The sequence below is a fragment of the Paroedura picta genome, chromosome 13, assembly GCF_049243985.1.
Source record: "Paroedura picta isolate Pp20150507F chromosome 13, Ppicta_v3.0, whole genome shotgun sequence".
Taxonomy (NCBI): Eukaryota; Metazoa; Chordata; class Lepidosauria; order Squamata; family Gekkonidae; genus Paroedura; species Paroedura picta.
In genome coordinates this window covers 1259914-1272347 of record NC_135381.1, presented here as the reverse complement: position 1 = coordinate 1272347, position 12434 = coordinate 1259914, and the positions used below count along the sequence as shown (strand labels likewise).

The window sequence follows — 12434 nt, the reverse complement described above, 5'->3', positions numbered from 1 at the left end:
TTTGCTGAATTTTTTTGTTGGTTTTAATTCTAAGGGAAACAAACCCCACTGCATTAGTCCTGCAGGATAAAGATGTAGGACAGAGTTAGCAACTTTTAAAAAATGCACTTACCTTGTGTAAAGGCAGAACCAGAAATGCGCCACCACCACTGGCCTCTATTATTATCGCAACAAATTTGGGATTAACAGCACAAAACGCACTATCCCAGGTCACGCGGGAAACTCTAATGTCATCGTAACACTGGTCGTTCTTCACCGCCTGGCCAAACACGTGCCGAAACTTGCTCTGCCGTACCACTCGTCTCATTGTTTCTGCGGAAAGAGGCGGAGAGGACGTTCAGGAACAACATGCTGTTGTTTGTCTGCTTACAAAACCTGGAAGAGCCTCTCTGGCAGCACGGCCAGGAGAGAGAGAACTCTTTCCCTCAATGTGCCTCCAAACGTTTAATTCTGGACATTACGCAAAGGGAACAACAGCAGTAACCAATTTATCCTACAATCCTACAAACCAATTTATCCTACAATTTTAAAAACATGCAGTTTTTAGTCCCTTTTGTTCAACTGTTTGCTGAAATCTGCTTTGAGAGCCCAATGTTGGGGTAATCGAGCAGAGTAAAATTTTGGAATAAAACAAGGTCGGTTCGTTAGAATAAGCAGGCTGTTACTTGCAGGCCTGATTTGCCAAATCAATTTGTTTATAACATCACAGAACCCTGACTCTTCTCCAAACATCTCGGGGGGTAACTTGCAGGGCCCGTATGACTACTGCCGAAGCACACAATGACTACTTGCCTTGCACAATATGACAATAATGACCACTATCTGGGTATACAGAAGGGGCCCAATCCAATTTTCTGGCAGGCAAAGAGCTGGAAGTCTGTAGCACAACTAAACACCGACACTGAGGACTGTGACAGCCGGAAAATCCTTCCACTACCTACCAGGATTTCAGGAAATTCTAAGCACAAGCAAGTATTGTTCAGCAAAGTGACGGGAAGGACGCCTTGAGCAGAAGTAATGGTTCTCAAAACAAATCAAATGCTAGGTCATCTCAAACCCAAGGCTTGGGAATGTGGCATTCTGGACAAATCTGCAGGCAAACAAGTGTGAAGACAAGATTGCCTGACAAGACGGATCCCATATTCAGCCTCGGCTGCCTCCTTGGGCACGTACTCCACCAAGGTAATCTTCCAAGTCACTTGCTTTGTGGTCGTCAGCAAATAAATTAATAACCTCTACATCTATATAGTAAAAGCAGAAAGAAAATCACGACAATCAACTAATCGTTTTGTTGAGGCTAAAATGAGAGAGACAAATGAAATGAAAAAAGAACAAAGAAGAAAGCTATCTTCAGTGCTTGTTAAATTATTTAGAATTTGGAAAAGAAAACACTTTACAGCTCTCCTGGCGTCCAGGAAGAAATCCCAAGGTTCTCAGCTGCATCATAAAAACACAGGGCCAAATTCTGCAGAGCTCAAGGCTTTATCTAGCATCTTGGATCGAAATCTCCAATCAACAGATGACACACACAGGGGGGTGTTAACATCAAGGGGAAGCCACAAAACTTGTTGAAGTTGCCAGAAGAGAAACTATGGAGAAAAGTTCTCCAGTCAATAGATAACCTCAGCAAAAGCTTCTCAAACTAACCACGTTCAGTGGATAAGATAAAGTCAAGCTACCTCCAGTCCAAGGCCTGACAAATCCCAGAAATGCCATTGTGCTCTCCAGTATTTTCAGGAATGGGTTTATTGGAGCACAGCAGTTCTCTCTGTGCAGGTACAAAAGGGTGGATCTAACCAGCTCTTCATTGGTGTATTGGGGGGGGGGGAATCATGGGGCTGACAGGGACCAAAGCCGTGTGGCCCAAGAGCTGCAATAAGATGGGGAACTGAACAAGTGGGGGAAACCCAGCTAGCAACCTAAAGCTTTTTTTTGCATCTTGCATCAGAAATATTTTGCTGAGGAACAGTGCAAACGCTCACGCCTTGAATAAATCTTTGTTGGTCTTAAACGGGCCACTGGACTCTGGTTTTGTTGTGCGGCTTCAGACCAACACGGCTACCCACTTGAATCTATAAAAATAAATGTACATTACTTTCTTGTCATGGTTTTTTGATATGTAACACCTTTTGTTGGTGATGGTAAATTCCTTAACCAAAGGCTTCCTATACTCTGGATCCAATTTCCAATTAAACAGAACCAGTTTGGTGAACTGGTTAAGAGCACGGCCTCTAGAGATGTGGGTATGATTCCCCGCGCCTCTTCCACATGCAGCCAGCTGGATGACCCTGGGCTAGTCACAGTCCTGTTAGAGCTGTTCTCGCAGCGCAGTCCTCTCAGAGCTCTCTCAGCCTCACCTCCCTCACAGAATGTCTACTGTGGAGAGAATAAAATCCAGTAGCACCTTTAAGACCAACAAAGATTGATTCAAGGCGTGAGGTTTCGAGTGCAAGCACCCTTCGTCAGACAATGATCTTCTTACATGACAGGGAATATAGAGAGGAAGAGAAGGTGATCGTAAGCCACTTTGGGACTCCTTCGGGTAGAGAAAAGCGGGATATTAAAAAAACAGCTCATTGTTGTCTTCTTCTAAAGCAATAATAGATTTATTTGAAATTGGAACAAAATGGTACCAATGAGAAAAGGGTGCGGATGCCAGCATTTTGCTGGGTCAACCACAACCAGCGATCCCTGTCGCTATATGTTGTTAGAATACTGTTGTGACCAACTTTAAAAACCTTATGAACAATAATCAGTACATCTGAGTCATTAAAATACAGAAGCCGGAAGGCTGAAATATGAGCTTGGCTCCTAGAGCTGACAAGAATGTGTCACGGCCTGTTCTAACCTCTTTGCGGAGACAAAAGCAGGTGCAAATAATGCAGAAGAGGCATGTGTAGCACAGACATCTGTCTACAAATAGCTGGGAGAGCGCCAGCTGCTGCTATACGGGCCGAAGAGCTGCCAAAGGCTCATGGCATTCACTTAGGCCGAACCCAAAGACTCCCTCCGTCTCATTCCGTCTTTTAAAAACCCTCACTGTTGGGGCAATTAGTGGTGGCCGGCGGCTGTTTTAAACGGTACAGGTGGGATGAAAACGTATCGCGTTAAGGACAGTGAGGCCAAGAGACAGCAGATTTTACAGTCAGGAAGAGCTGCCTGCCAGTCTTCTGGCCACCGTTTCGGACAGCTCCTTCCACGTGCATCAGGGCTTCAGCAGCTGGGAAGTGCTTCTCCTGGGCACGCTTGAGGAACAGGAGGTCTTTTTGAGGATGTACCTAGACCCCACTCAAAACTGATTTGCCATTCCCCTCCCCAGAGTAGTTCTGTGAGCGGGGCCACGGATCTCTGGGGATGCACCCGCCCGCCCCTGAATTCTTTGGGCAGAGTTGATAAGAGTGGGTAACCTTTCTCAGACACCTGGGCACGCAAAGTGCTTCCCATCTAGCAGGAATCCCAAGCCCACGTCCCCCAAATAAGGGGAAGGATGACAGGGAGGGTGCGGAGAGCTCTCTTCCACGCGGCTGAAGCCCAACACTCCGGCCGCCTCGACTTCCTCCCCCTCCGCGCAGCCGCCGGATGGACCCCGCTCTCTGCAGCAACTGCATTCCAGTCCCAGCTCATCTGTCTGCGGCGAGTAACTGGCCTAGCTGCTTTGCCACCGTCGCAAAAGTGGCAGGGCAGGGCCTGGAGTGGAGCCGGCAGGTTCTCATCGCGGTTTTGCAAGAACCTCCACTGGCGAGATTTCCTCCCACAGTAGTTGCCAAAAGCTACACACGTCTGAGGTTTTACAACGAGAGTCCCTGCAATCAAGTCCTGCGCTACCAATTCACAGGCAGCTACACTGACTATGGAAAGCAGGGAAAGGGAGAGAGGGGAGAAGTCTTAACAATGACAATAGTGCATTTATTTATAACCCACCCACCCTTCTCCTAAGGCACAAGGCGGGTAATAAGATCTATAGTAATGAACAATAAAATAACGCAATAATAATGATCAACAACATTAAAACCATGAATTAATTTACATTCTGGTTTTTAAAAATCAATTAATTGATTAATATTCCGGTTTAAAATAACTTCTTTTCCAAAAACACCGCCTCTCCTCTAGTGAGAGGGGTAGAGTCATTTGATGATATGGCTGATATTTTGAGCAGGAAGGCCAGCATTTTGGAACCGTTTCCGGCCTCAACCGCAGGCCTGGAGGAACAGCTCCATCTAGCAGGCCCTGTGGAACCATCCCAGGCCCTGATCATAGACTCATAGAATCATAGAGTTGGAAGGGACCTACTGGGTCATCTAGTTCAGGGGTAGTCAACCTGTGGTCCTCCAGATGTCCATGGATTACAATTCCCACGAGCCCTTGTCAGCAAATGCTGGCAGGGGCTCATGGGAATTGTAGTCCATGGACATCTGGAGGACCACAGGTTGACTACCCCTGATCTAGTCCAACCTCCTGCACCATGCAGGACACTCATAAACGTATCGCTCCTCCACTGTCCCCTGCCACCCCTTGAATCTTCACAGAACCAGCGTCTCAGATCATCTTCACATGATCTCGGCAGGCAGAGTTCCACCAGGCCATAGCGGAACACGCGGTCTCTGATCCATGCCAGACCCAGGCTCAGGCCTGTAGAGATCCATGCCAGGACTTTGACCATACGATAAATGTGCAGATTACTAAGGGTATCTGACAAAGGGAGCATTAACTCTTGACAGCTGGAGCCCTGGAAAGTTTTGTTGGCCTTTAATTTTTAAAAGAAGCAGGATCTTAGTCTACTGGTATGGATTAAAAGGGCTACTGACCTGAAACCGATAACTTGCAATGTTTCCACCTGAGGGCCTGTCTGCACATTACGGAGTCCTCGCATCCAAAGCCTTGCCACCCACTGGATAGGAAGGCGTAGACCTTCCCATCACTTTTTGTGAAGTGAAATGGCACGTCCAGCCACCTCCAGTTTGGAGAGCCAGTTTGGTGTAGTGGTTAGGAGTGCGGACTTCTAATCTGGCATGCCGGGTTCGATTCTGCGCTCCCCCACATGCAGCCAGCTGGGTGACCTTGGGCTCGCCACGGCACTGATAAAACTGTTCTGACCGGGCAGTGATATCAGGGCTCTCTCAGCCTCACCCACCTCACAGGGTGTCTGTTGTGGGGAGAGGAATGGGAAGGAGATTGTAAGCCGCTTTGAGCCTCCTTCGGGTAGGGAAAAGCAGCATATAAGAACCAACTCTTCTTCTTCTTCTTCTTCTTCTCCCAGAGCGTGGTTAGGCCTCACACGGGCTCTCTTCACGCACTTTCTAGGCTCCCTTGTCCCGCGGCTGCATCATTCAACAGAACCTGTGAGAGACGACCGTGCGCGTGCATGCAGCACCTTCCCGTTTCCATAGCCAAAGGATCAATTCTTGGCCTTGGATCACAGCCATTTTGATCTGGCTCCCCTTCAAAACAAGAGAAGGCGTGGAGAAGCGGAGCGGGCATAACAAGCAAGCAGGCTCCGGCCGTGAAAAGCAGGCGTGATGGATCCCCTGAAACACTTCCAGCAAAGCAATCTGATGAAAAATTAAACACGGATTACCTGGTGCCTGGGAGCAAAAGGGAAGGCCTCCTTGCCTCCGTTTAAAGCCCTGAAGACCATTTCCTAACCCAATTAGGCTTTCTGCACTGCAGCCACAACCCCCCCCCCCAGGAGAAAGGCCCAGCTGACTCCCCGGTGCTGCCAGCCGCCCGCCGGGCTCCTTCGCTCAGCCTGGCTCCCTCCCTGTTGTCGAGATAAGCAGCCTGTGAGGACAGAAGGAAACCGGAGGGAAAGGCTGCCACAGAGATAAGGAGGAAACAAAAAAATATTCTGACGCATCTGAGCCATTCTGAAATCTCTGCAATAAACAGCCTCCCTGCGGTCCCACTTGCAGCCTGCGGACTCAAAAGGGCCCTTTGTTTGTGCTCCGTCTAGGATACTTCAAATTGTCCCACACAGTCAATAGATTATTCCATCAACTACTATGGAGAACAGCAACAGGAAATTCGCACCAAGATTTTCATCCAGCGGGAGGAGGACTTTAAAGAGGCCGGCCGCGTCAGCTGGGTGTGATGGGCCACCGGGGCAACACTAAGCCCCCTGCGTGGGCAAAGACAGGGCAGGGCCCCAAGCTCCGGGCAGGGCTCCACTACTGCATCAAGCGTCTGCTGTCTGCTGATGGAACGATCCTGCTGTGCAATCTCTGCATCGTTCAGCACGTCATGCCAATGCTGATGTTTTGTTTCAGCTGTTTTCAGAGTTCTGCAGACCATGAGCTATGACGTTGCTCACATTATGCCCCATCTTGCTGACAGTGTTTCAGCCAAGCTGTGTAATCCGCCTTTGGGCTCAGCAAGAAAGGCGAACAATGCAAATAAATGTTCATCTTTACTTAAATTTCCTTATCTTTACTTCCTCTTACTTACATACCGTTTTAATGCTAAGTTTCAACAGCAGCTCATAACTGAAGTCTAATCTGGAGGCAACAATACTTACAGACATAGTATTTATTTATGGCATGTGTAGTGTGGCCAGGAGGGCAGCTTTAGGGACGGGAGGGTCCTCAGTAGGGTAAAATGCCCTATAGTGCACTATTTTCTCTACCAGAAATGGAATGTTTTTAATGAATAAGCTATCGGTAAAGTCTGGAGATAAACAGTAATTCCACAGGTTCTCTGGCCCTCACCTGGAGATTGGGAACCCTAACCACCAGCACTCAGTAGCAACAGGCACGTTACTCGCTGGTTCCTGAGCAAACTGGCAATTGCATCAGCCCTTCTACCTACCGCAGGAGAAAAAGCACACAAACACTAATTTTAGAAGATGGGTTGGATCCAACAAGTTTCTCCACTAGTGGAAAAGAGAAGGCCGTCAAGAAGCCCCTGCCGCCTGGGTCCCGCCCACTCTCATGCTCTGTCTCCTGAGATGATCAGTAACCGTGCAATGCTGAGGAGGACAGGAACCAGGAAGAGAGCCAACAAGAGAAACTGGTCCTTCCATGCATGACTGGGGCAGAGATCCCAATCCCTGCAAGTCAGAGAAGCATCACAGAAGCTCCCCCTGTCCCTCTAAGACAGCCTCTCTCAACTTTCTTACCATTAATAAAACCCTGAAACATCCTTCAGGCATCGAAAGCCCCAGAAGTGGCACGATCGTGCAGAATATGGTTGGGAAGCGGAACTGTGGACACGCCCACCCTGGGTCCCTCCCCTTCCCACCCCCTCCAGGCCCATCATTGGCCACTGAGAGGGGGCCAACATGACCATATCGCTCAATAAACTGTTAACAAGTTTTAAAAATAAATTATCTCCCACCCGTTCAGCTCTTCCAGGGCCGTCAAGAAACCCACTAAGGGTTCCACAAAATCCTGGTTGAGAATGTCCTGTAGCTTCTTCCAGATCTTTTTGCTGACTTGATGACTGCTGATGGGGAAATGCCTGGGAGTTTGGGCTGGGAAGATTGCCCACGGCTCCCGTCCTCACTTTGGCCCATTATGCACGGCCGCCGAAACGGCGATTTCGGGTCACATGGAAAACGCGGAGGGGGAAGACGCGACGCATACCGGTTATACACGGGGCGGGGCGCGACGGCGGCAAAACCCAGAGTAACCGATTATGCACGCGCCGATCCGGGCGCCGCTTCTGGTTGCGCCCCGCTCACCCGGAAGCTGCGCTTTCTTCCGCGTTTCACTGACGCGGCTTTTTCGGCGGCATGCACCGAAGCTGCAGCCGGTTGCAGCCGGCTCCGTGCGTTATCCGTGATTTTAGTCACCGCCATTCCACCCCGAATGTGCGCTAAAACCCCCGTGCATAATGGGTCTTTGCAAGGAAAGGCCTGTTTCAGCCATCCCATGCGGAGCCCGGGGAATGTGACGCAGACTAATGCACTTTTTCCTCTCTCCGTTGAGTGGACTCCCCACCTCCGGATTTGCCACACTGTGCTAGATGTGAAATGGGGTGGGGGGGTGAAATAGATGAGGAGCAGCACCTACCAATGAAAGGCTGGAAGGAAAACCTGCACTGGGCCAGATTATACCACAACTCTTTGCAGCAATGTTTACAGCAAACCTTGAAAATTGAGAACCGAAAACCTCCCAGGATCGTAAAAGAAAATGTAGTCGGCGAATGAACTGCTTTTTTTATTTTGTGCAACAAAAACAGTATTCAGAGTTGGCCCATTTTCCTGTTTGCAAGGGTCGTTTAAACAGCCCAGCAGATGTACTTCTCTAGCTTGATTTCAACCCATTGATGCAAGAGGAAGCACATCCTGCTGGGGAACACTTACAGGAACAGCTGCTCAAGAGAGCAAGAGTCCGGTGTAGCTCGTGTAGATGAGATCCTGACAGAGGACCAAATTGGTTCCTGTTTCTCGGATCAGCCAAACTCAAATCAATATACTGAATAGGTGGTTGGACTGACTTGAGATGTACCCATTCAGGAAACCTTGAATCCAAAAAGTACCATTTCTCCCCCCCCCCCCCAGTGCGCGTCTCAACTCAGCACTGCCTACTCAGCTCCAGGTCCCGTCTGCTCACCTACTGTCTGACGGGAGCTGGGGCCTTCTTGGTTCAGCACTCCCCCCACCACTACGCTGCTCTCACTACGCCCAACTTAAGGGTGTCAGGGATGTCCCAGGGTGCATTCCCAACTGATGCAGGGTCAAAACCTGTCCGAAAGATCCCTGCCATGAACTGGGTGAGCATCTTAGAACATACCTTGGAATCCCCCGTCCCATGCCAGGGTCCTCTGGTGGACAAGGTGGTATGAAAAAATGGCTTCAGGGAAACATGAAAGCTGCTGGATTAAGCCACAGAGCAGACAGCGGTGGATTGAGCAACACTGACTCACAGAGGAAGGATTACATAAGTGTGCAACAGAACAAAATCGAGCCCCCGTCTTGTGGTTTATGGGAGGGGGGGGGAACCCTTCTTCCTATTTTTCTTGTAAGATCCAAAGGCCAACTAGCACAAACGCCACCAACAAATGTATCACAAGCTCCAATGTTCAGCCTTGTTACTATTTTAGTACAAGAATCTGTTTTACTTATTCTTGTAGCTTACAAGACCATTCAACAAGGACGGTTTGTCTTGTTATCCCAGTCCAGAGACCAAGGAAGGCCACTGTGCTTTGAAATTTGGATAAATTTTACATGAAGAACAGTTGAACAAGCTTAGGAATTAGTATCTGCAAGCGTCAACATCTGCTAGCACAAACCTGCTAGGTGTGGGGATATCTCATCCATATTGCCTAGCTAAAAACCAAAAGGGGTATTCAGTCTCCCACAGTTCGCCGTAAAAGTTGTAGAATTAATAATTTTGAGCACAGTCTTCAAAGCTTATTAATTTATTAAATGGGGGGGGGGCTAAACCCCTAGGCAGAGTCTGGAACAAGTCTTACCCTTATGCTTTTGAAGATTACTATGATCGCACTGATTAAAAATGCAAGTTAAAGTGAATTCCAACATATGCATTCAAACCAGCTTAGATAACATCCTCAGCAGTGAGGCAGAATTTCCAATCAACATTTACAAGTGAACTTTGTTTTCTTGGCGGCTCCCGCATTGCTGCATTTGGGAATCAGCCACATGTCCTACACAGGATTTGATGTTGTGTCATCGAGATCCAGTTGCTAAGAAAAGGGATAGCAGCTTCCTTAAAGCAACTTTCTTGTTTGCCCGAAGGCAACAACAATTAATGGAGAAAAACATAATCTGTCTTCAGAGACATGCAATAAAATGAGTATAATAAGAGCATAACTAGAAAAAGCCCACAGAAGTCTTTGGCCTCAAATGTGGGGAAACACATTCTGAGTTCCGTTCTTCAGCAATAACAAAGATCCACAAGGATAGATTCAAATGGGTGGCCATGCTGGTCTGAAGCAGCACAACAAAACAAAATCAGAGTCCAGCCAGGCACCTTGAAGACCAACAAAGATTTATTCAAGGCGTGAGCTTTCGAGTGCAGGTGCACCTCCTCACTCTGACGAAGAGTGCTTGCACTCAAAAGGTGAAGCCTTGAATAAATCTTTGTTGGTCTTCAAGGTGCCCCTGGACTCTAAAGATCCACAAGGTTTACAATCCACAGCCTACAAAAACATTTTTAGGATTAAGCAAACAATATGTCAACAGAACATTTCTAGAAACCTTGGATCTGTGAAGAAGAAAAATAAAATACACACTGCTTTTTATTGGGGGGGGCTGCTTTTTATTGGGGGGGGGCATGAAGTATATGCAGATGAGGAAGAGCCGACCACCACTGTGGGTGATGGGCCAGCACAAGGGTCTCCCTGATGCCGGATGGTAGCTGTGGGATTTTGAACTGACACTGCTGTAGGGATTTTTAATGGCTGTTTAACAGGATTATATTGCATGTTTTTACTGGGGTTTGGTTTGTGACCCGCCACGAGCCAGTTTGCTGGGAGTGGTGGGATATAAACTGAAAAATAAATAAATAAATGCACGCTACTTTCCTATCAAACCTAAAATTACGCTGTAATCCTAAAAATGCTGCACCCTTTGGTCCTTCAGCACTTGTAGGCTGATTTTTGCCCACTGAGAAGTAGGGGGAAAGTTGAACTCAGAGAGACAAACAGACTTTCTCATTTTTCAGGCTAGTTACGGCATACGTACATACATACAAGCAGGGAATAAATACATACTGCATCACCAACCATATATTAGATTTACTGTATCCAAAAGAAGCGGCCCTCCTTTGTTTGGCTGCTTGGTAGAGACAGGAAGCCTGGGCCACAATGCAGCAATGAAGTCCAAATTTTTAACAAGGGAGGTGAACCCCCTTATGCAGTTCAGAAGCGGGGGGTGCTTAAGAGGAAGTATCTGAGCAGCAGCCGCTGCTAATCCAGGAGCAGAAGCCCTGAGTCTGCCACTCTGGCTCCATCACACACTGGAGAAATGGGACAATCCTGTCCAGGCAGCCATTCCCCACCCCCACAATTCAATCAGCACCAGAATTCAAAGCAGGAGACAGATATGTTGACAAAATGCCGTTTCTGAATCTCTGGCCTTTTCCGATGTCCTACTTTTCTTCTCAAGGCACCAAGGTTAGTTAATAAAGCTGATAGGTTTGCTTTGCTCTGTTCATCGGCTTCCACTCGCTTCTAAAACCCACATTGCAATAGTATTTTCTATCGTGCCACGATGTGTTAAATTTGGGTCTGTTTTCCTAGTAAAACACCTGAGCAGGAACCGGTTTCCTGACCTGCCACCTTGGTAGGATAACAACAAGACAGGAGTCCTGAGATACCTTAATGGCAGCCTGAGTCAGACCCCACTTCGGAGGCATGGGGTGCACAAGCGTCTTGCAGACACATTCATAAACTGGAGTTATAAACGGGGGAAGGGGAGTTGAGACAGAGAATCTGCCGCTTGCCCTGCTGCGTCCCACCCGCTTGACTCCGGAAAGATGGTTGCACAATCCAGGTGCCTGATGAAGGGGGATCTGAATTTAACGCTGAAATAATAGTCATCTCTCCCCAAGGCGCTGATTTATTTTTACCGCGACACCCCCCACACACCCACCCTGGAATTATGACATTAGTAGGAGGACAGGAAAAAGCTCAGGTGTTTCCACAGCTACAGCAAGTGGAAGAAACTATGATTCAAGTGGGTCGCCCTGCTGGTCTGAAGCAGCACAAGAAAACAAAATCAGAGTCCAGTGGCTCCTTTAAGACCAACAAAGATTTATTCAAGGCGTGAGCTTTCGAGTGTAGGTCTGAGGAAGAGTGCTTGCACTCGAAAGCTCACGCCTTGAATAAATCTTTGTTGGTCTTAAAGGGGCTCCTGGACTCTGATTTTGTTCAGAAGAAACTATGCCACTGTTTCCTACCTTCGACACGTTTAAGAAAACGCGTATGCCACTTAGTAAATAAATGCAAAAAACAGTCTCTTTAAGGATCAAGGTGGAGCATGGGAGTGCTCCAACCTCTGCACTCAGAACCCACCAGAATTGGCTCATATTTCCACAGAATGTGATCAAGTCAATATTACAGGCTATTCAGCCTCAGGCAAAGCAGATGCCCATTCCCAGATTCCTAGATGTCCAAGTTAGGTGCTATGATAGAAAAGCTAGCACACGCTGGAAACGAATATCAATATTTTAAGCATCATCATGAATTTTCTTGCATTTTTCCTGCAATAGAAGTTAAAGAAAATGTTCCAAATTAAGCTCAGTAGAAGAAGTCAAAATTCAGAAGCAAGCTATGAGATATAATTTACTGACTAATGACTCATCAAAAAAAGGGTAGTGGATTCAAGACTTAGCAGAACATTCACACGTGCAACCAAGCATCACTCTTCTGCCTTGCTGCCATGACATGCACTAAAATTGAGAACAGACAGCTAGATGTTTCAATCTACTAATTTCGCTTCAAATCCCTCTCTTATGGTACCAACTACAGCCTCC

General features: G+C 47.6%; 1 protein-coding gene across 4 annotated transcripts in view; it reads right to left on the bottom strand.

Moving 5' to 3' along the window:
* The window catches only part of CORO1C (coronin 1C), a 49903-nt gene that overhangs the window by 26781 nt on the left and 10688 nt on the right, over positions 1-12434 (bottom strand). For all 4 annotated transcript variants that reach the window (XM_077309109.1, XM_077309110.1, XM_077309111.1 and 1 more), the window contains exon 2: positions 113-312. In XM_077309109.1, the coding sequence (XP_077165224.1) occupies positions 113-312 (200 nt within the window). The remainder of the gene's footprint in view (positions 1-112; positions 313-12434) is intronic.